Source organism: Conger conger, chromosome 8, assembly GCF_963514075.1.
Source record: "Conger conger chromosome 8, fConCon1.1, whole genome shotgun sequence".
Classification (NCBI taxonomy): Eukaryota; Metazoa; Chordata; class Actinopteri; order Anguilliformes; family Congridae; genus Conger; species Conger conger.
Window position 1 is genome coordinate 35,478,269 of NC_083767.1, and position 24,810 is coordinate 35,503,078.

Genomic DNA, 24,810 nt, shown 5'->3' on the forward strand with positions numbered 1-24,810 from the left:
ATGTATTATTAATGACACCTTTATGGCATAGGTATAGCCTACTTGTCATGAAGAATACATGTCCCATTTGCATCCGAGGACTTGGCAGATCAAATTATTCATTTTCTGTAATGTCATAAAGCCTAGCCTGTCAAACGATTGATTTGACCTGTGACACCTGGCCCCTAGCACCTAACCACGTGTGGAAAATTACGAGTTTAAAGAGAAAAAACTAGCCAAACTGAATTGTGTTAAAGTTCAAAGACTTCAACAAAGGGTTTCAATAAAATGAATTACTATTACTAGGTTTACTATAACAACTTGCATACACCGTGGGTCGACAAGCAGCCTATTATTTCGTCTACCACTTGAGTGTGCTGTCGGCTGGCCTTGCTTTACATGTAGCCATTCCGTTATCACCTAAAGGACAGGCTATTTAATACAATAGGGAAAAGCAGCATGCTATAATTTTTCACATTTTGTGAACTAATGTAACATTACACTAAATAAATCGTTTTTCCGTTTTTTAACTGCGTAGCATAGCGTGGGCTATCTTTGATATGCCCCTGCCTTCTCCATGCTTCTACTACTGGAACAATCAAAGTTCTGCACACTCCTCCTCCCCCTTTCAAGTGTTTCACTCACACCCTGATACCCGGAAGGCGCTGGACTGCAAATCGAAGCCTGCTGGAAACATGGGATCTGGCAGTGTCGCCTCAAGAGGACAGAAGGGAACTTCAAATTTGCTGCTGTAACAAGTCTGCGTTTGATTGAAGTTTGCTTGCTAATTCTCAAGGTTAAGGCTAATTGGGCAACGTTTCCATCTGCAGTTCAACTTTGTAAAAACGGACGAGGCTCATGAAATCGTAGCCTATGATTTACTTCAAAGCTAGCAAGCGAATTGAAATATCATCGGGCAGTAATGAGCCAAGTTGGTAGATAGCTAGCTTTGGAACCAATTCATAGCCACAACGTTCTGCAGTAATATGTTTTCGAAAGAAACGTTCGTTGTTTTCTTAAACCAGCTAACTGTGAACTAGGGGATTGGATAGTGAGATGCTTGAATAGCCTAAGTTAGTTGTATTGGTGGTTTCTTAACTTTGTCAGTCAACTATTGCTGCTAGCTCCCAGCGTAAAGCTTTTTCAGTTGCTTTTAATGTTGAAATTTTTAGAAAACCGAGGAAATGCCCGTTTTGTTGTACAAAAGAACGATTAGCTAGCTGGATGTGTATAGGGCGAGCGAGGTTGATGGTAAAATTTCTTAGCATTTAAATTGGTTACCTAGTGTTAATTAAATTTGCGCATTGTTCGCTGACGGCGAAGTATGATTTGGGTCATTAATAGCACATAATTTGCTTGTTTACCGCATATCTAGTAACATAGGCGCATAGGCACTCAGGTGAGTGGGTGAAGACTCCTACTGGTTGTTCAATTGACCGCTGTAACTGTTATAGGCTATAATGCGCGATTCAGCGTTGAATTTTAGCGTCCTTCATAAAATATGCACACTGATTGTGCTTCTGTGTTTTATTCACATTTCTATTACGATATTTTATTATGTAAAATCTCTCGATGTACGTGCTACATTTGCCCAGAATCAGCAATCGCGCTCACTAAAACAAAGTCAACTTATGTTGAATACCGTATTTAGGGAAGCGAAAGTTGACCCTCCCGAAACAAAAGCCGTTTCTCTCTCAAATGATGCCAAGACCATCAAAGAACTTAAAAAATGCCCCGACCCATCGCCACATTTGTGTAAGTAGCCTACCGAAAGTTTTCATTATTTTACAAATCTAGCTTGTTATAAAATAACATTTTATCTCATTTTGTCTTATTTCACAGTTTTGAGTGCCCAGTCTGTTCTCTATTAATGTCTTACAGTAATGACATCACCACTGATGTTAGAACCATTTCATTTTATATCTTCTCTTTTGTTCTGTATCCTTGCTAATCTAACGGCTGTAGTATACAAGTATTTGTAAATGAATGCTGTCAACAATGTAGTAGACAGAACAAGAACTAGACTACAAGCAATTATGTTTTTTTAAATGTTAGCTTATCCCACTGATATTGTATATGTACATTGTCCTTTAATGAGTGGAATTGAAAAATGCTTCCTGCTTTGCTTCCTTTATCTTTTTTAGTATTTTTATTGCTATTATCCAAAGCAACAAACAGTTGATTAGACTAAGCAGGGGACAATCCTTCCTGGAGAAATGCGTGGTTACGAGTCTTGCTTAAGATTCTTATAGTGGTTACACCGGTGCTTCAACCACCAACCTTTTTGGGGCCCAGTCATTGACCTTAGCCACTAGCTACAGGCTGCACTCACCTTTCTTTTTTTTCACTAATTGGAGACTCCCCGCGGTTAGAACTAAATAGGAGAATGCGGTCCAGAACCATGTCTTTAGATCATAGTGTGTTAAAGGCAATTAGTGTTATCACAAAAGGAAGAAGGGGATCACTCTCATCTCAGTTTCGGGATAACACTTCACAGGAGCAAAGAACAGTGCTGTGTGTTTTTCCGCTCTGCCTTGTGAAAGCATATGTATCTACCGAACGGAAGTGTTTTACCTGCTTTATCCGAAAAGGATTGAGAAATGTGGACTTTGCACTTTTTCTTTTTTTGGGTGATGGAGGGGGGTGGGTGTAGTGGTGGACAAGGCTAGGGTTGGTTCCTAAATTTAAAGGAAGAAAATATGAAACCAAAACTAAGAATTTAACCAGTTTAGGGAACCTCCAGTTCTGTTGTATATGCTAGTTTTAGTGATTGCCTAAAAAGTGCGCAAGGCCAAGGCAGACTGCTGATTGAAGGGAAATTGCGAAAGCAAAGCAAGGTTTGTGGGCTCCTGCTGGAGCTGGAGTGAAGAGCCCAATTTGCTTCACCTCCCCCACAGTGGGCCCGCTGAGGATCGAGTTCTCCACCCCGGTCAGCTTAGACCTGGTGAGATCCGAAAATCCGGCCCTACAAGATGGGGGCAGGTATCGGCCCAGCGACTGCACGGCCCTGCGGAAGGTAGCCATCATCATCCCCTTCCGAAACCGCGACGAACACCTCAAGTACTGGCTCTACTACCTACATCCCATCCTGCGCCGCCAACAGCTCGACTACGGCGTCTACATCATCAACCAGGTGAGCCTCGCCCCGCCCTTGCCTGGCCGCTGGCCAATCGGGCGCCGGAACGTGTTTTTGATTGCACAGTTGAATTTAATTTCCCGTGGGACAGCTACTTCTGCTCCCTTGGGCTTCACAGCTGAGCGCCTTTGTGACCACGACTGTGATTGTTGCTTCTGTCACGAACAATGAATCCCATATCTTTGTTCTGGAGAATAAAAACCTCCTAGACATTGCAAGCGGAGGTAACTTTAAGAAGGAGGCATTGCAAGTAATCGTCTTGGCTTTTGTGTTCCCAGACTCATAAAATGTGGGATGTTGTCCTAGTTCTTGTGCAGATGATCCACCGTTTGTTCTGAGGGGTTCCACCCAGGATCAAAGTATCACTGGAGTCATTTTCATAGGTTAATTATGCAATCATGTTATAAAGGCTGTTACTTTATGGTGTCTTTTAAGCAAAGCATAAAATCAGTCAATTATGCTGTTATTTAAAGACCTGTATGGAACAATTTGTGGACTGGAACCTCCCCCCCCAATGCCCTGGGATGATTTGGGTACAGACAAAAGCATAAGCCGACGGGTTAATACAGGTTCACATGCTGACCAAGCTGTCGCCAGGGACAACCTGGCTTCTGCTTGTTTTACAGCTAAGGTGAGATGTTGCCGAGGATGTTGTCAGGCTGGCTATCAGATAATGTTTTTGAGGTATTTGGGTATTATTTTTCTAGAGGTACCATTTGTCGTTTGTTATCATTGTTTTCATCAATGCCGGATCTGATGCTTGGAAAAACCCTTTTGAGTCTTACCTTTAAACCTGTCATGGATCAGCAACCTCTAATCCCAGTCATCTTTGATTAACAACCAAGTGGTTAATTCTCTGAATAATCACTAACGATGAATAATCACTTGTGTTTTATTGCGAAGTGGCCTTGTTTTTCTTTGCGTCACAGAAGTGGGTGTATTTGCACATAGCTGCTGTTTGTTTGATCTTGTAGACAAATGGACTCTTTGATCTGTGTGACTGCGTGCAGTTGTATTTCAGTCGCTTGTGAAATGAGGCTGATTTTCTCCACTAGCCTCTTGTTCCAGGCACTTAAAACCAATGATATGGTTACTAGTGATACAATTGAGTGTATCCATTTCACAGATTTACTGAATTGAATGGCCCCTCATTAAAATTATCTTACCTGATGTGCAGAACAGTAATGCTTCATAATAATAATAATAATATATCAAGTTTATGAAGCTCTTTTCATTGAATGAACAAACTTAGAGTTAAAAGCCACAAGAAATAACCAAGACAAATCTTTTGGATGGCTCACCAATGGGTTATTCAGAAAATCAAATTTTCTTGTTATTATTATTTTTATATTTGCGCTATGCTGTAGGAAAAACTTTCTTTCGGATGAATCACTAAAGGCCCTGACTCACTGTGGTCATTAAAGATCGCAAGACACTCCTCACAAAGGTTAAGGGGTTCCCCAGTGTCCTGGCTAAATTCCCAACCTGCCACTTAATCATCCTCCGGTTTAATTGGCTAAAAAATGTTCTGCCAAAAGTCGTTGAGCGTCATCCAGGTGGGTGCTACACATTGTTGGTTGAGGCGAGTTTTCCTCTCATTACTGTAAAGTGCTTTGAGTGTCTAGAAAAGCGCAATATACATGCAATTATCCATCTATCTCTCTTTAATATTCCTAAGAATTCCTCCTAAAAATACGAATAAAACCATTCCTCAGAATCTGAGGCCTATAGCATGGCTCATTTCTTATGGATTGCCGATGGTTCTCATCATGGAGAAGGTAACCTGTGCTGTTTGGTGTTGCTGATAAGTGTTTTTTGGGACTGCTAATCCTACCAGTTCTTGCCAGCCTCAGCTGTGATTTTGGAAACAGTGTTGTGATACACTTACCTACATGGCATGTTCCCATACAACAATGTAATCATGATGTTCCTTAGTCTGGGAAAAGCATTCCGCAGAGCCTGGAGATGCAACTGGACAAGCTAGCACTCGTAGCGGTTTTTACTGAATGGTGTGTGTGCGCAAAGCGCGGGCACATGCATGCGTGCCAAGGGCTGTTGATACCTTCTACCAGGTAGTTTTTATCCATAACAACTGCACTGAACAGGCCCTAAGATCCTGATTTTTGTTTCCATGCTACATGCATCATTGCATTGTTGTCCTAATAAACCGATTCATGTTTTCCACTTGCATGATACGCTGACCTTGCAGCTTTTTGTGCCATTTCAGGGTTGTAAAAAAAAAATCATGGATATTAAAAATGCTGAAAATTAAAATAAAAAAAAAAGTTAATAATAATAATAATAATTGTCTTAATGTAATTATTATGAAAACATCAAATACATTATTGCTCTTAAGATATTGCAGTGTATGTAGTAGTGTAATAGTCTAATATTCATACAGTGTTGTATTATTAGCCTATATTTAAAAGAAATATGCATATATGCATGTGTCTATTGCCTTACCATTTTTGTAAGGGTTAACTTTTCAGGGCCAATTCCCCTTTGAATCAGAGTACCTTACCTTTTTCAATGAGAAATCTTGTCTTGAGGTGAGAAGATATTTATAGGGATTAGCTAGTGACACTAAGACGTTGTGTTGACGTCGCACGTCTCTGATGTTGGTAACAGTAGGTGTGTAATGGTGTGAAAGGGGTTTGGGATCTTGTTTTTGGATTTTTTCATATTGGAATCTTGGAACTGAATGAATATTATATATTTTTTCAATTTAATCCATTTGCTTCCTTGCAGAACAAGACTTAATTCAATTCAGTGCTAAATCAGATTTTTGAGAGAAAGCGCATTTTGAAATAGGATGACGTTTCTTGAGTTAATTCAATGTTTAATTCCATGTTTATATGTATACTCACAAATGCAGAAAGACCTCAAAAATTCACTTTTTAGAATAACTAATTACTGTATTGACGTAATGCAAACTGTTGCAATGTGTTTGTACTTAATATTTAGGTTCTCACTGTAAGCACTTAATACTACATGTCCTCCAAAATTGAATTTATGATGGTAGTTCACTTCTTTCCAGGCAACAGTGAAGCCCAAAACAACAAGGAATAATATTTTTAAGTCAACAAAATGATGCCAATGGTTAACAAGGCTTGACAGTGGTGAACAAGGCCGCACTGGCTATTGGTTGCCCTGATATGCTGAAGACATGAATGAAACGCAGCATCGCTGAAACATCTGGAAGAGGTTTCCTAGCTAGACTATTTCAGTGACTAGGGCAGAGTCAGGGAAATGAAAAACATGCCCATGCAAGCTGCATATTCTTATACTGCCCAGTTAATGCATCCACATCCCAAGCTAGACTGTCTGTCTGTGTGTGTGTCTCGTGTGTGTGTGTCTGTGTGTGTGTCTGTGTCTGTGTCTGTGTCTGTGTCTGTGTGTGTGTGTGTGTGTGTGTGTGTGTGTGTGTGTGTGTGTGTGTGTGTGTGTGTGTGTGTGTGTGTGTGTAACAGGGAGTTCTTCCACTTTTACCTTCTGAACATTGTTCACATTTTGTGTGGCACCTCGGGGGACTGTTCTTTTCCGTAAGTTGTACGACGGGATGTTTTGCTTATAAAAAAAAACAAAGAAGTACAGCCCCTTTGTGCCACAGCTGGTGAGATTCATGCAACTAAAACATCAGCATCAACTTAAGGGGAATTCATAATAATGTTATTATTATTATTATTATTATTATTATCATTATTATTATTAATAATAATAATTATAATAATTAATTAATTCATAATACTAATAATAATAATACTACTAATAATAATAATGGGTTGCATTTACATAGCCCTTTGCATGATCTTCAAGCAGTTCTTAGGTGATGCAGGGCAGCCATTTTGTTAACCACACATTAGCTGGTCACACTTTACAACACGGCTACCTAACTAATGCATTAGTTACATTAATTTTTATATATTAGCAAACCAAACAATAAACTTGTCATTACTTAACCTTTAACAAATACATTAACATTCCAATATGAATTGGCATTAAATAATCCATCCATCCATCCATTATCTGAACCCACTTATCCTGATCAGGGTCGCAGGGGGGCTGGAGCCTATCCCAGCATACATTGGGCGAAAGGCAGGAATACACCCTGGACAGGTCGCCAGTCCATCGCAGGGCACACACACCATTCACTCACACACTCATACCTACGGGCAATTTAGACTCTCCAATCAGCCTAACGTGCATGTCTTTGGACTGTGGGAGGAAACCGGAGAACCCGGAGGAAACCCACGCAGACACGGGGAGAACATGCAAACTCCGCACAGAGAGGTCCCGGCCGACGGGGATTCGAACCCAGGACCTCCTTGCTGTGAGGCGGCAGTGCTACCCACTGCACCATCCGTGCCGCCCGCATTAAATAATGAATTTATGAATTCATAATGTATGAATACATAGACAAAGCTGTACAGATTGACTTCTCAGTAGTTTAACAACTACATTTGTTAATGCCAAGTCATGTAACCTTATTGTAAAGTGTTACTCATTAGCTTAAGTAGAGGAGGGAATCGCTCACATTTGGTGCATCAGTCATTGAAGGTGCACTGCTGCCACGATCTGGGACAGTTGCACGAGTGATCTCTGGGTGGTCCTCCGAATCACACTGCTTAGTAACACATCCTATCTCATTCAGAAACACTTCCCTCGTTACATAACTGTGACTTTCTATGTAAACTGCAGTGCATTTCCTTGTGTTGTTTTGAAATCGCGATGTGCTTTTGGATCTCCTTTGAGATTAACCTTCTGCTGTTTGGGGGGGAAATGGCAGGCAGGGGGAGTGGCTGTCCTAGTTTCCACAAGTAACTTCTGCGAAGCACCCCTCGCCCCTCTGGCCTCTGGAATCTGAGCTCAGCTCTTTCGTGACTCCATTTATTGCTCTACTCAGCCTGTTTCTTTTCTCTCCTCTCCTCTACCCTTACCTCTGCCCTTAATTTTTCTCCCTCCCCTCTCTCTTTCTTTTTTCCCCTTCTTCTACCTGGTGCAGAACCCACCCCTCCCCCTTTTGTCAGGCTTGACTTTATCCAATGACTGAGCTGAAGCAGCAGCAGGAAGTGGTGAGAGAGGTGCCGGTTTTCTCTGGTAAGCCGCGTGGACCCCCCCTCCCCTCGTACCAACCCCTCCTCCCCCCCTCTCCCGGGACTGCAGGGCTCTCCTGGTAATGCACAGTCCTTCTTCTCTGGCCTCTTAAGAGGACGTGCTGAAGACTTTTATTATTATTTTTTTTTCTTCTTTGCTTAGGCTAACAACAGGTGATAACATTTCCTTTTCCTGCTCACTATATCATGCACGTTTTCAGCATGAGCTTACGTAACAGACTGCGCACTGCGCTAAAATGTATTCAAATGCATCAACCATAAGGGACTTCAAGATAACATCGGTATGATAAACGTGCAACAACTATTATAGTGTGCTTTCAGGCCATCGTTTATCATGCGAGACTACGCTACACATTCCGTAGGATTGTTTTTTCTCAACAGTGAGACTAGCAGGCTCTCTTATCTGGTTACAGTTCTTCTGTGTTTGGCATCACTGTATCCGTCTCTTCTGTACGATTGGTATAAAAATTTAATTTTACGTGCAGGGCATGTAAACTTGTACACATTTCCCCTTGTGTACCTTGGACACAATTAACTGTGTTTCTGTCTCTGTTTTATTCCATCTCTGCCTTAAATGGGCTTTGAGCCTAGACATATTTTCCATTTAGTATTATGAGACTGAATTTCATTTTCCATATACTATGTCTAGTTATGGACTTTCTCCCCCATATTTTCAGAGAGCATTCACATGGCCATAATCACGGGACAATTCATGACTGATGAAAATCAGTCAAAACATAACATGATAATAAAACCTTTGATATTGTAGTAAGCTTGATTGATAAGACCTACACGCATATTAAATAAGGCTCCTAGTACTTGAATCAGCCAATGGTCAATCACCAACGTCATGTAAATGGTAAAATGCCTATAGTACAGGGCAGAATTATGTATTTTTTTGTGTTCGGTGTTTTCTAATTGCTAGTTGTGGGCTATGTATTCTGTTGTACAAAGCCATGGTCACATGACTCGGGTATTATGTCACCTCTTAGGCTAAATGAGAACAGGAAACCAGAGTGTTGGCTGAAGCTCAACTGAAAAGCTGTCAAAAAGCGAAGGGGAGTTTTTTTCTTTTCTTTTTTTTCCCCCCTTCCTTCCCGAGTTGAGCCATCACCTCCTGTTACAGGAGAGATTGTAAAAAAAACGCTGAGCCTGGGACAGCTATTTTCATAGTCTTACCCGTTCCGCAAGAAAGAAAAATAAGAATGTAAAGGAATGCTTCTGTTTGGTCTCTCTGGACAGACATGTATGTATACATATATTGTGCTCTGTGAAGGCCTTGAGCATACCAGACTAGTCTGGATCATTTCCTGAAGAATTCTTTACAGGAATGGAATCTACTGGAAAATATTGTGAAATCGGCTAATATGCAAATTATTTCTGCTTTTTCTTTCCTTTTTTTCTTTTTCTTTGCTGTACAGTTGACCTATTACCAAAAACGTCCACATAAATTGCAGTATATTCCATTAATGTAATCAAGGCCTCCAGGTCAAAAAATGTGGCTGCTGAACAAACAAGAAAGAATTGCCAGTAAATAAACCGTGTCATTTATTTTTGTTTGTTTTTGTTCTTTCTTACTATGGTGCGGTTTCATGTGACCTTCGCCAGTGCCGTGGAGGCCACGCAGCTTGCGCCCATAAATCTTTATTACTATTGGTGTTCTGAAGGGCAGAGCTTTTTTAGAGTTCCAGATGAAGCCAATATGGAGCCTGAAGGTACCTGAAGCAGTTTTGAGAGAGAGAGAGAGAGAGAGAGAGATATGCCACATGCCACCAGGGACTGGGCTCTATTATCCTTCACTCCCCAGCCCCTGCACGTGTGCGCAAATTCACACTCTCTCGCACACACATGCACACACAAAGTATGTTGTCCACTTGCGAGGTCAGATTTGGCCCTTGAGAGTATTTATTTGGCCCTGCAGGCCTGGAGTTGACCCTTGCTAGGAAGGATTTGGTCCTGCAAGTCTGGATTCGGCCCTAGAGAGTCTGAATTCGGCCCTTGTGAGACTGGATTTTGGCACCTTTGAGGTTGGATTTGTGAGTCTGCAGGGTGTGAAGTTTCCCCTTTCTTTCCTCCTGCAGAACGGGGATGAGGTGTTCAACCGTGCCAAACTGCTTAACGTGGGCTACATGGAGGCGCTCAAGGACTACAACTACGACTGCTTTGTATTCAGCGACGTTGACCTCATTCCCATGGATGACCGCAACATCTACTCCTGTTTCAGCCAGCCCAGGCATCTGTCAGTTTCCATGGACAAGTTTGGCTTCAGGTACCTGCTCCGTGTTTCGCCCCTGTTCCAAGGTTTGGCCCCTGTAATTTACTGAATTCCAAAAATTGTAAAAACATTTCCTCAAGTGCTTTTGAGGTAGTTTGAATTCAGGTTGTAGTTTTCCAAACCTCTCTGACAACTTTTACAGACATGTCTTCGACCCATCTTAGTTTTGTATTGCAAGTGCATTGATAACTTATCTGCAACAACTGATGGCTATGACTGGCTACACAATGGCATGTGTTCCATACCACATAATGTCACATTCTGTAGCAAGGTTGACCTACCTGTTTAAATAAAAGTAAATTGTAGCATATTATCCACTCTGTTAACTAATCTGCTTCTAGTCCGAGATGATAAAATAGGAATGCTCTTACTTTACTCGTAGAAATAACTGGAGAGGGCTCCACCAGTCAGAGTCATTAAAAAACAATTTACTGTCGAGTTACAGTGCAGTCTGTAAGTGTTTGGATAGTGGTACAATTTTTGTTCCTTCGTACTCTGGCACATTGCATGTGGAATTAAATGATGAATATGAGTTTAAAGTTCAGATATAACAGAATATGTAGGAATTGCATCCCTTAATATTGTCCCCCCATATTGACAAATAGTTCAACAATGCCAATAAAAGACTCCAAAGGCAATCAAAAGCCTATAATCAAGACTAGATACTGAAAGCTGTCTTATACCGGACTAATCAGAAACACAGAAACAACTGAGAAGCCAGCTGTCCAATTACTTTTGGTCCCCCAAATTGGGGGGGGGGGCTGTGTATAAAAAGGGATGTAATTCCTGCATGGATCACCCGATATGAAATTAAAACCCTCAAATGAAAGGTCACTGTCTGCACTTTATCCAGCTAACAAAGAACCGCTGTAGGTCGTTAAGCCTTAAAAAGAATCTTAATCCATACAAATACCGTAATGACATGAATTTGTATAAAAGGTGGGAGTACTCGGGTGTTGGGATGAGAGGGCATGGCTCTTCAGTCTTCAGTGTCTAATCCTCTTTGGCTGAAGAGAGGGAGGTAATGACAAAAGATCAGGGGCCTCATTTATAAAACTGTGCTTAGGATTCACGTCAAAAGGTTGCGTAAGCATGAAACCTAGGACGTGCGTACGCAAAAAAATATTCTGATTTATAAAACAGTGCATACGCACGTCCCACGCCAGTTTTCCTTTATAAATCACAATCAACTCTGAATGTCGCGCAACTTTGCCAGCTTCATGTCCCGCCCACAGTTGCCTATAAATAGGCAGTGAAACACCCCTAATGAATATGCATTTCACAAAGACGACAATGGCAAACGCTGAAAAGAAGGCCAAGAAAAGGGATTCAGCCATTTGATTGCCTCTGAAAACCTACAGGTGTGGGAATTATCCTGATTGATTGTAAATGACGAACAGTTCTGCACAACGAATGTGATGATGACGATGATGATAATAATAATAATAATACACGTTATTTGTCTAGCACCATTGAAAACACAGTTACAAAATGAAGAGATAAAACGAACAAAAATTTATAACAATAAACACATTATAAAACATAATATATGAATATGATAACAATATATGAAACTATGCTCGTATCTGCCCGACTGACACATTATAAACGGCATCAGTGCAGCGCAATTTGTCCGACTGTTCACCATATTATTTATGAGAATACATTTAATAACATGAAGTATTGTTTAACAATTCGTCTACATATTTGAGGGATTATTTTACAACAACATCTCCGTTCATATTTATCATCCTAAATCATATTTTTTGGGCACTCCAGGGAGCATCAATCAAACAGCTGTTTGTTTATTCGTTGTAAGAGAGGCTTTTATCCGTTTTTGCTAATTAACTCTTCGTATATGATACGTGAGAGGTAATATTTCATGACATTACATTACATTACATTACATTGCATGGCATTTAGCAGACGCTCTTATCCAGAGCGACGTACAACAAAGTGCAAATTAAACACAAGAACAAGTGCAAATAGGACCTGAGAGGACAGTATAGTTCCGAGTCCGAGTGTAAACATGCAGAAAATCAGAACCCTTTAAGAGTACAATCAACAACAATCAATTTCGATTTATTTTACACAGTGGTATCTGTTGTATATCATTTTCGACTTCTCTCGTCGCCAAATGTTGTGTTGCACTTAGGAAGGGAGAGAACCCGTATAGCGAGATTCAACAACACAACACTTTAATAAGTATAACAGGGACGAAGCACGTCCTTACAGCAGCCATACCCAGCCACAACTCCCGGCAAATCTTTATACCTTTTTAAATCCTGTTTCACTTCCTGTTTTCCTGGTCTTACGTCACGAGCATTAAAGGCACAGTTTCTCATTTCTCCAGTTAATGTGCGTACGCATGGGTCAGAGTTTCCGTGGAGGACCGCACATTTTCCCGTCAAGTTCGTTTTTTATAAATGCCAAAGTTTGCTTAGAAAGTGGCGTACGCATTATTTTGTGCCTACGCAACGTTTATAAATGAGGCCCCAGATCTGGGTCAAATACGTAATTGTTTTTGAATCAAATACTTTTCTGTGCTCGATTAGTCTTGCTTTGTGCAATTCAGCCAACCAAGAGTACCAAAGGGCGGGATTTGAACTTTTAGAGAATATTTAATAGGTTCCAATACACCAGATAAGCTCAGTAAAGCTTTGAAAAGTATTTGAATCCTAAACAATTACGTACTGCATTTAACTAAGGTCTGGTATAGGTTCTAGTGGTGGACAGGCTAGGTGGACAGGCTAGTTTCTTTATTGGTAGACAAATTGCTTCCCTTAGGTGAACTTTGTGCTTTCTGGCACTGTTCCTATTGTTCTACATACACTGGTTGGTTTCCGGCAGTGCTGAGTTGGCTTTTCTGTGTTAGGTGAGAAGTTACTTCACTGTAGGGTCTCGGTTGTATGATCATGAAAATTACCTGACCGTGACATTTCTGTGATGGAGTTCAATGATAAGTTGTGCAAGGTGTGCGGTTACTGCGTCACGTCTGGGGTGGAGGAGGCAGTGCAAACAGGAACTGTTCCAGTGCCATAATGTGTGTGAACGGGAAGTATGTGTACATTGTGTCCACTGTTTTAGGTGTGAGTCATGTTTAAATGGGACGAATTATGTCATTACTCACTCTTTAAGAGCTCCAGGATCTCCCTGGGAACACCGGAGAGCTGGAGACCATCCGTCCAAGCATGTGTATAGAAGGTTGGATTTCTGTGGGGGCGCATCTGCAGCTCCAATCCAGCAGGGAGATTTGGGGACAGGGTTAGTTTCTTCACAGGGAATCTGCTTCAAGCACCGATGTCACCCGCCTCTGTTTAAAGTGGCACAGTACAGAGACATGGTCATAAAATTGTAAATCACTTGCAGGAAGCACTAAACGGACACTTAATTACAGAGACTGAACAAGGCCTGAAGTAATCAGCTGGAGAGCAATCCCAGGTCAGCCGTGGGTCAGTGTTTGGTCTCTAAAATGGAGGATGTGTCAGTTTCACTGCTGTACACAGACGGGAAGGAAGTGAGCCCCTGTTCGTCTCGCATAGATTTCCTGTCACACCACTTTGGCGAGCCAGCCCTGATCAAATGACCAAGCAAAGCAGGATGTGGCCGGTGGCAGGCAGACTAGATAATAGATAATACAAGTAATTATAAATGTAAATTTAGGTGGTGCTTCTGTCAATTCATCTTACACTTCACTTCTTTCGTCATCTGTTTCTCAATGACCGGTGGTTCTGGTTGGTAATGGCTCTAGGGTGCCGTTTTACAGTGCCGTGCCCCTGAATGGATTTTGAGAAGATGCAGCAAATTAGAATGCTTTGGTATGGAGGCAGGATTTAAGTATAGCTTCAGGTGCTCCTAAATCAGAGGTGTCCAGTCTTCTCCAAAGAGTGTGGAGTGGGTGTGGGTTTTTGTGTGGGCCCAGCACCCAATTTTGATTGATGAGGTCTTGAGTGCAAACCATGATTATTTGGCCTAATTAGGTGAATCAGGTCTCATAGTGCTAGGCTAAAATAATGAGGATAAAATTGGGGCACCCCTGGTGTAAAGAATCTGTGGTGAGAATCTTGTGGAGTTTGGCTCTGGTGTAACAGGACTTCCCTGGTGCCCACTCCTTCGTGCTTATTCTGACAGCCACCAGGAAATGGCCGGCCTAATGAAAATGTAGAAGCTTCCTGTTTCCTGTTTTTCGGGGGGCCCGATTCTTTCACCAGCTCAGAAATGGACCCCTGTGCCTTGTGTGAATCATGTTACGAGATGGAGACTTTACACACAAATTTGTACGGTGACACTGACACATGCATCCTTTCACTGAGTCCAGCCCTGTTCTGTTTTCCTCCCCTCTTCCAGACTGCCGTATAACCAGTACTTCGGTGGGGTGTCGTCCATGAGCAAGCAACAGTTCCTTAGAATCAACGGTTTCCCCAACAACTATTGGGGCTGGGGTGGGGAGGACGACGACATTTACAACAGGTAATGTAAACCCAACCGTAGATGCACGCTCCAAAAAGCATATATACACACACTTGCGCAGATATATACAGTACACTCTTGTGGACAAACACCAATGATTCATCTGGGGAAAAATGAGGAAAATCACATCCTCAGATAAGTCAAAGGTTTATATTGTCTGCAATGCTGGATGACCAGGTGCACCTGATGTCAAAGTGAAATTAGCAAATTTGCATTCAGATGTGCTTTACATACCCAAATTTAGTGTAATTCAACAATAACAACAGTATCAATAACAGTACAGCAGTCATTTAAAGGCGTCATGATTAAGGGCCAGATGTACTAAGCCTTTTGCAACGATTTTCTGGCGCTCATATGACGCATTCTGCCCAGGAATGTATCGATCAAACTGACACACGGGGCTAGAACCGCAGTATGTGCAGTATGCGTGTGATCTATGCGAGTCATCGCAAGATGTGCTTCTGTCCTCAATGCATATGCATTTAAGGGTGGATCGTCCAAATGAAGGGCGAAGATATAAGTGTGGCTGGTTACGTATTCTGTTGAATTTACTGAAGTACATGCAATTAACGAGGGTCGAATTGTGAGTTTGTGAGTTTGCGAATTTCTCCGCCTCTAAAGAGCAGGCATACACCGAGGCGCAAATCAGGTGCTGTGGTCCTTGAAGCATTGGGAATTGGGTTTATACTGTGCAGTCCGAATGTAATTGGAAAGTAAATGCATTTGTTACTATTTCTGTTCTTTTAGCTCTGTAGTCCAGCACATTGGATTCAAAATTAAACAGTAAATGTGAGGTTAAAGTGCAGACTGCACCTTTAATGTAGGAATCACATCCCCTTTTATACATAGCTCCCCCCCATTTTTGGGGGTAAAGGTGATTGGACGGTTAGCCTCTCAGCTTCCATATAACCACCAGAAAAATCCATTCTCTCCAGGCACAAATTAAATACATTTTTTTGGGAAAGAGTTCCCAGGAAAACATCCCTGCTGGGAATTTCTGGATGTCTGGGTGACAAGGAAATGCTAGATTTAAGAGCATGTTCTCTGGGATTAATGTAGCCCCCCTCTATGGAAAGTGTGGGCATTTGTGTGAAGGCCTGGCTCAAATATGTCATTGTTCAGGATTCAAATACTTTTCTACACTTACTGAGTTTGTCTGGTGTATTGGAACCTATGTAATCATCTCAAAAAGTGCAAACCTGCCTTTGGGTCCTCTTAGTTGGCCCAGTTGAATCAGGCAAGATCAGTTGAGCACAGAAAGTATTTGTATCCTAAACAATTATGTATGTGACCCAGGTCTGCCTATGTTACTGCCACTCAGGCCTGCTCCAGTTTGTAGTTGAGTCTACACTCAGTTTCTCTAATGGTCAAATGTTTCTGTAATTCAGTCTTTAAGGGCAATTTTCTTGCCGTGGGAAATTAATTTGTTTGTAACCACTTCCTGAGTGCTGACCCCAGTTTGGGAAGGAAGGAACTTGAAATGGCGCTGTCCTCTTTGCTGTTTACTGAAACCGGCATCCTAAAAACAGACCCCAAACCCTGTGGGGCCTTAAGGTTATGTTCCACTGAAAACGCATCTTTGGTCTTCCAGATAATTTTAGAGGTAGATACTTCAGTTATCATGAGGTATGGACTTATGTATGTAAGTGAGCTCAAATAATCTAAAATCTCATCATATAGTTCTATAATCTGAACCAAGTAAGATATCATTATAATTCTTCCAGATTCTAAATAAGACATGTTTGACAATTTTTTTAAGCCATTTTGTTATCACCAGTACTCAATAGTCATTTTTATAGAAATTTCAGATTTTTCATGAAGACTATTTATGAAATTTCAGAATCTTAACAGTGAGATTTGTGATGCTGTACCAGCCCCTATAGTTTATAACAAGAAAGAAAAATAGTTCAGAGTCCTGTAGTATCGTCCAAAATCAGGTTTTGAGAGAATCGACTCCTAAGTTGGGTTTGACTTTGACACTGAAATCGATTCTGACTAATTTCACCGTCCACTCATACAATCATACAAAGGTGGTATTATCCTGAAAGTTGAATAGTTGTTGGATGATTTGCTGCAAAAAAAAGGAACATTTGACTGAAAAAGCGTTTTTTTTCCCCAGTGGAACAGAACCTTAACAGGATGAGCCCACTAGCAGTTGCCCCAACATGACACAACCTGCTAAACTAAACTTGTGGCCAGGAAGGGCTAATGCATGAGATGCTGGAATTGGTTTGTGGATTTTTCCCATAAACCCCCCTTTTGTTGGTCTGAGGATATACGGTTTTGCCTTAACGTTCATAATTTTGTTTTCCTTCCTAAATAATCTCAATCTCCTGGGCTACTGTCATACTTTATCTGCGTAGAGAAGTTGCAATCATAGTTTAAGTTTGCTGCTTGTGCATTACATAAGTGGCACTGACTTTATTGATTAAAATTTTTCCCGTCTCTAGCTCCAGTGATCTTTTGCTTTCTGTGTTTAATGCACGTTTTGTGTGTTGCTGAATGGCAAACTCCTCCTCTCCTGCATGGGCTACATTAAAGCGATGTGAAGGTGAACGTGGACATGCCAGCTTGTGTCAAGACATTACAGTCTAAATGCCAGGGCAGGCATCTCCAATGGGATCCAGAAAGTCTGGTTACAGTACATTACGGGCAGTTAATGTGTTAATGCGTGCTGCAGGACTGTGTGTGTATGTGTGTGAGAGGGAGGGAATGAGGGACAGAATGAGGGGCAGAGAGGGATGACACTATAAGCACAATGAGTCATGTGCTTGCATGTGTGCTTGTGTGTTTGGATTCACGAGAGAGCTGCTTCTGTAAGTTAGTGATATTCATGCATGCAGATTTGTATGTGCAGTGCATAAGAGAAAATGTAGGTTTCTATAGGTTAGGGTATTGTGTGTGTGCATGCGTGTGTGTGCGGGCAGTGCATGTGAGAAAGGGGGAGAGGCTTCTGTAAGTCAGGGTAGTGTGCTTGCACGTGCGTGTGCGTGCGCGTGTGCGTGCCGTGCATGTGAGAAAGGGGGTGGCTTCTGTAAGTCAGGGTAGTGTGCTTGCACGTGCGTGTGTGTGCACGTGCGTGCGCGTGTGCGTGCACGTGCGTGCGTGTGTGCGTGCCGTGCATGTGAGAAAGGGGGAGGCTTCTGTAAGTCAGGGTAGTGTGCTTGCATGTGTGTGTGTGTGTGTGCGTGCGTGTGTGCGTGCCGTGCATGTGAGAAAGGGGGAGAGGCTTCTGTAAGTCAGGGTAGTGTGCACGCGTGCTCGTGTGTGCGTGCAGGCACGTTGTTACTGTAAGTTTTGGTGCCGTTGACCTTGGAATCATTACTGTGGGTAATTTTGTAGGCACCAAGGAGGGAACATGAGGAAGTAATGAGGGTAAATACAACACCCTTTCCCTTTGAAAACAGTCTTTGTTATTATGGTCTGTCAGCCACAGGGTGTGCTGGACTCTTTTTTTGTCTGTCACCCTCTTGCTCGAGCTGAAATACTATCCTGAAAGCTGATCCTGGAAAGAGAATCAATTTTTTTTTTTTTGGGGGGGGGGGGGGGGGGCGGGCTGCTGTTTTTTGTTTTTGTCCTGCTACTGGGCACTGGGACCTCCTGAACTTGAGGTTCTCCAGACTAGAGATGCGTCAGGCATGTATGGGGAGCGTGGTATGCATTCAGCCCATGTACTGGAGGAAAAATATTGACCAAGTGTCTATGACGTCCCCCACTGGGCTGTGAGAGATATTTGGGTGCCAATGTTGCCCACTGAGTGCGATTCATCCACTAAGCCAGTGACTTAGATTAGTGCAAACTGTCTCTGATTCGTCCACAAAGTATTAATATATTGTCCTAATAACACAATAGCATAACTTAAATCAGCGCATGGGGAGACCTTAGATGAAGAAAAACCTGTGGGAGTCTTACCATTGACTTGAATTGAAAGGGGTGGCTGAATCATCTACTCTGGAGCCAACTCCACTGGCACCAGTAAGCAGTCTTTCAAGACCAGGAAATGAGCTTCAAAAACAAAGCTAATGTGGTTCAGCCACATACTTTCTGCGCTTTCCAGATAATCAGCTCCTGCATTCCTCCCAGTCTTCCCTGGTCCCAACTATAAGGGTTTCTGATGCCATTTTAGTACCCAGCTTCCATTGCTGCATTTCACTTGGTTCAGGAAAGGAGCTTAATTGGTGGATTCAGTTGTTTATGAAGTTCATTTCCTGAATTCAGCTGGACTTGACCCCAGCTCTGATTGCTGCAGTGTCGACCCTGGTCATACCTCTGAATGATGTGTCAATGTTTGGGTCTCAGTGGACAGGAACACTCAACCTTTGCTCTCAAGAATGCAGAGCAGAGTATCTGGTTTGTCTGCGGGTAACTGTGGTGGAGGACTACCACGTGGCCAAAGGTCCTCTTTGTGTTCAGGCCTAACGCTCCTGTGTGTGTGTGTGTGTCTGTTCACAGATTAAGTTCCAAGGGGATGTCCATCTCGCGCCCCAGTGGTGCCATCGGAAAGTGCCGGATGATCCGTCACGATCGGGACAAGCAGAACGAGCCCAACCCTCAGAGGTAGGTTGGGGGTCCCGGGTGTGTTTGGGCCCCGTGGGGTTATGCAGCCCTGGGGGGCCCGATACTGAGGCCCACGGCTGCTATCAATTAGGAGACCCCGTCATTAGTGTGAGGGGCCCCGCACTGCCCCGCGTAAACGCTTAACTTTTCAACCCTGACGTCTGGGGCTTTCCGCTCAGTGCTGTCGAAATAGCTCTCTTTTAAACAATCTCTCTCGCGCTCTCCCCCTCTGCTTTTCTGCTCTTTCCCTCTGCCCCTCTCTCTTTACTTTTCTATCTCACCCCTCTTTTCTTTCCATCTTTCTTCCCCTCCCCCCTTTTATCCTTCTCCCTCTCCCCCCGTCTTTCCTTCTCTCTGGCTCGCTCCCTCTCTTCCTCCCTCTCCGTCTCTCTCCCTCCCCCCTTATCTTTTTCTCTCTCTCTCTCTCTCTCTCTCTCTGCGCCCCCTCCCCCGTCTCTCTGGTTTTTAACAGTTTTATGTACATTTAAACAAAAATAATAACTCAGCGTCTATGTCTGTTGCAGGTTCGACAGAATCGCTCACACCAGAGAGACGATGAACCGGGACGGCATCAACTCCCTGACCTATAAAGTGATCCGAGTTGAGAGGGACAAGCTGTACACCAAAATCACAGTGGACGTGGGCAAGCCCTCCGCGTGACCCCCCTACCCCATCCCCCCCCCCCCCCCCTATCAGGACAGACCGCCGCATGTGCCGTGGACGCGGTAACCCGACGTGCCTTCACACGTGATGCACGCGTCAGAAAAGGAGGAACCGCCAGCAGGCAAGCCAATTAAAAGAAACCTCACCCCGTCTCATTTCCTTGTTTGCACGGCCGACAGCGAATTGTACTGTGTTTTAAGGCGCTTTGTTCTTTCCCTTCTGTCGGGGGAAGCAGCGCGGAGTTTTGTTTCACCACGAGCCCAGGGACCTTCCCGACAGACCTGGTCATGCGGTTTACCCGCAACCAAACGTTCACTTGCCAACGTGCCGTTATTCTGAAGAGGATTTCCCCTTGTGTGATTTCCGTTTGACTTCCTCCGGCTTTGTAGAACGTTCTCTAGCCAGGTGCCCCCCCCTCCCCCCGGAAAAGACATTCCTTATCTCAGCGGGGCGTCCCGCTAAAATAACGGCAAACCAAAATAATTCAGAAGCTGAAAGAATGTTTGTGTTGATTGACGATCAGCATGTACGCGTGTCTCTCTGTTGCGCTGCTCGATAACTGTGACGATCTTCAGGTGGTTTGCGTAAGAGGAGTTGAGTGTTTTTTAGAGTGCTTCTTCTGAGGAATGTGTGGGAGAGGAAGGAGGATAAGGTGGAGGAAAAAAAATGTTTTGAATACATAGCGCTGGAGTGGTTTGAATTATCATGTGAGGGGGACAGCACTGTTTTGCACAAAAATACCAGCAGAATCGAAGCACTGCAGACAACCGATTCTCAACCTGAGAATGGGCAGTCTTTGGGATTTCATTTGTCAGTTTTAATCGTGTGTAGTGTGTGTATGTGTGGTTTCTGAAGCTGGCACATTCAGCCCTGTTGCACACGGCATCTCGGCTGAGACCGCAGCACAAACCCGTCGATCGTGTCTCAACCCTGCTCCGTCGGGTCTGTGAACCCAATAACACAACAAGCCAGTTTTGACCTTTGACCTTTGACCTTTGACCAGTGTAGCGATTTCAGAATGTGCAGGATCTTAGGGAGGGCTTCCAGACCGAAGGACGAGAACACAAATAAATCTAACTTTGCTTAGCTGATTTTTGACCTGGTTATTATTATTTTTTCTTGTAGTAGTAGAGTTGTTCAGATTTTTATCAGGTTTGAAAATGTAAAACATGGGCTAAGCTGAAGCACCGTTTTTAAAAATGATTTTTATATTTGTTTTTCTCCTCCTCTTCCTCCTCCAACATCCTCCCATACAGTTTTGGAGACAAGCAGCTTGATCTGGTAAAGGGTTAGAAAATAAGCCATTGCTGTCTCTGTTGCCAAAGTTCTGCTGGTCTATTATAGACCGTTCAGTTTCCCTCTTGGTTTGAAGAAACTTTGGCCTTTGTTTTTTTTCTTTTTTTCACTGCTTGAAAGTGCTTAAAAGAAAGAAAAATATACATTTCCTCACCCAAATACTCAGGAACTTTGATTTTTGTGCATGCTAATTCATGCATATAAAGTATGTGAGCATATCCACTAGTGTGCCAAAAGCAGTTTGAAGGTTGATGGTGAAAGGAAAGCCAGCTCTGAGTCCTCCTGGGTGGTTTGTCAACATGGCCGCCAAGCGGTGTGCAAAGGCGAAAGTACTGTACATAACCTTTTAGGGAAAAGTCCCAAGGACTTCTTTCCACCCAAAAATAATTTGCTGGCGCTTTGACTGAGCTGTCCTTCCATGAGTTGGTCCTTCTCCCCTAGGGTGTTCGAACCGGTCCTCGTGAAGGTTGTTCGGAAGATAGTGGCCTTCAGAAAGAATGTTGGGAAAAGAGCAGTTTGTGCATCCCTGAATACGCAGCAATGATGTTTATTTGCCCCCCCCCCCCCCCCCTCCAACCCCTTCTGCTTTTAATGTTTTCAATATGTTTAGACAAGAGCTTCAGTTTGAAGCCTGCATATAGTTCAAGTTTAGGTAAATGGGGAGTTGGCCTGAAAATGGACTAATACAAAAGGACTGATATTTTGATCTTGAATGGGAGAAGGCCAGTTCTTGCTACAGTATCTTAATGCTCAGGAGGATTTTGAGGGCTGGTTTTTCTTTTATAAGAAGCCAGTTATTCTCATTTGTGTGTCTGTTCTTTCTTCATCTTTGTGCTGTGCCAGGTTGTGTAACAACAGCATGGCATCATATTTCTGTTGGATTTCATTACAAATGACATGTCCTGGGTTTGTATTTTATCTTTTTTTTTTTTTTTTTTTACCATTGTCAAGGTGTACGTTTTAATTCCAATGTTTGCTGTATTGTTTAATAAAGGATCTAATTGCTTTAAAATGTTTTTTATTATTTTATTTTATTTTATTTTTTTATCAAGTCATAGGGACTAAGCAAGCCTCTTTCGCCTGATACTTAGCAGTCCCTCTTCTGTGTAGCTTCTGAGACTCACAAAGTAATCAAAGTAAAAAAAACAGAAATGAGATATGATAGCACCGCTGTGCTAAAGGGCCAATTTACAGAAATGGTAAATTTATATTTACATTTATATAGCAAAAAGCGCTTTGCAATTTATGCCTCACATTCACCCATTCACACACCAATGCCATTAGGCTGCCATGCAAGACACCTGATACAAGTACCTTTTTTTTGGAACCCTACAGTCTGTCCTAACCCCCTACATGGTTAATGTTTAACATGTCTTCTAAAAGCTGTCACCTTCAGACCGCAGGCTGTTTGCAGAGGCCAGAGTGTATCCAGGGGCAACCGAACAGGACAAAGGAAGTTGGGAGTGAGAGCAGCAAGCCAAACCTTTACTGATCAACTGAGAACAACTGTCTACTTTATCTTGTGCTGTGTGTGTTTAAAGCAGAGAGAGAGAGGGGGCTCACACCACTGCTGACCAGGTGAGGGAAGGCACCTTCATTCTTGGGTGAAGTTTCATGGTTGGAACATACCTGGTTCCACCTTCGTTTCAGGTAGTGTCTATTAGTGTGCGACTCTTGCACATAAACTGTTCAGCTTGGTCTTTATCTGAATATCTGGTCTTCAGCCAATTAAAATTAGTCTGAACCTTAATCTCAGAATCTTGTGCCAAAAAGTGCAGGCGTGGGACTGCTAGCTAAGCTCACAAGATAAATAACCTTCTGTCCTCAACCTGACCAGTTTCTCCATATTGCAGTATGTTTGCAGGATGTGGGCCTTAATGCGATCTATATATTTTAGATGGTTCTGGTGCACTTCCTGTTAATGTCACGTTAACTGTGCTGCTGCTCGGATACACAGTGTAAAACATTAATGAAGTTTATACGACAGCACTGAAAAACACCCGACCACCAAATGCGGCGTTCTGATTGGTCGATATGTGTCTTGTGGATGTGTGTTATTTTCGGATAACCTTGCTAATGAGAAGAGATCTAATTATTTTCACAGCTAAAATAACAAATATCAATGGGTTCAACATACACTAATATACAATGATTTCATGCAAGTAGTCTGGTTATAGCTGACCCGGTGACAAAAATCTTACTGTGAGGAAAGAATGATAAAATTGCTGTCTGTAATTCACTCCCTGAAACAATAAAGTGCAGCAAGCATAGGGCAATGTAGGCCTACTTAGACACAGAATGCAGAGATGCTAAAATATACTCAGTACGCTGATAATCTCCGGAAACTTTGGCAAGTTAATGTAATGTCATGTAAAAGTTAGCCATGTTATAAGTGGGATATACCCTATGAACGAGTCAGTTATGAGGAAATAATTGCCCTTCAAGGTGGTAAACGGCCCTCCGCTTTGCATCTGGTCATAGCACCATCCGGTTGGGCACCTCTTTTTCTCAAAACTCATTAATAAGGTATTATCCCTTACGTGCGTTTCTATTCATTTTTGTTTTAGTCCAGCACTAAGACACCTGATTCTACTTAACAAGGTCTTGAATGAAGTAAGCTGTGCTAAAACAAAAATCCTGCACTCGAAGCGGCCCTTTTCGGATTTGACACCTTTGCTCAAAGTTCACCAGATGTTCACCTCCTGTATTAAACTAAAAAGGCTTCCCTTTTTCTTAACCACGGCAGGTTCTGATTGGTAATGGGGGTTTCCACTGCTGTATTACAGGGCAGAATGCCCTTGTGTGGATACTTCCCCTTAGTGACTTTGCGAAAGATGCAACAAATTTGAAGGTTTCAGCTTCAAATGAAGGGAGACTGTAACAATGTTATTTACCCTTCAAATGATAAGATCACAGGTAATGTGAGCTAGAATGCTACTCTTCAAATAGTTACTGCAGAGTGCCTGGGGGGTCTACAGAACCAGTGACTTATTGCAGAGTTATTGCATTTTAACCATATTTTCCACCAGGAATGTCCAGTAAAGATCCAGCGAAGCAGTGAGTTAAATGCACCTTTGTGTGTATTGATGATAATCTGGGTTTGCAGTAGTGCACATTCCACATTCCGTAGTTGTACCCCTTTATCTGGAAGTCAATCTGAACTATGTGACCATAAAATGGCTGTTTTGAGTGTTAAGTATCCATTACATTACATTATTGGCATTTGGCAGACGCTCTTATCCAGAGCGCCGTACAACAAAGTGCATACCCATAACCGGGGATAAGTTCGCTGAAAGACCCTAGAGGGAAGTACAATTTCA

General features: G+C 42.6%; 1 protein-coding gene across 1 annotated transcript; it reads left to right on the top strand.

Moving 5' to 3' along the window:
• The first annotated feature begins 649 nt into the window (after window positions 1-649).
• b4galt1l (DP-Gal:betaGlcNAc beta 1,4- galactosyltransferase, polypeptide 1, like) lies at window positions 650-22,502 on the top strand. Its single transcript, XM_061252237.1, has 6 exons — window positions 650-1,734; window positions 2,877-3,112; window positions 10,311-10,498; window positions 14,852-14,974; window positions 19,427-19,531; window positions 20,056-22,502. The coding sequence occupies exons 1-6, from the start codon at window positions 1,440-1,442 to the stop codon at window positions 20,189-20,191; spliced, it is 1,083 nt and encodes a 360-aa protein (XP_061108221.1). The 5' UTR covers window positions 650-1,439; the 3' UTR covers window positions 20,192-22,502.
• Window positions 22,503-24,810: the final 2,308 nt, after the last annotated feature.

Coding starts and splice junctions, on each gene's coding strand:
- b4galt1l (XM_061252237.1), top strand. CDS start 1,440: ATGCGCGATTCAGCGTTGAATTTTAGCGTCCTTCATAAAATATGCACA. Junction 3,113..10,310: donor GCGTCTACATCATCAACCAG/GTGAGCCTCGCC, acceptor TTCCTCCTGCAG/AACGGGGATGAGGTGTTCAA. Junction 19,532..20,055: donor AACGAGCCCAACCCTCAGAG/GTAGGTTGGGGG, acceptor TGTCTGTTGCAG/GTTCGACAGAATCGCTCACA.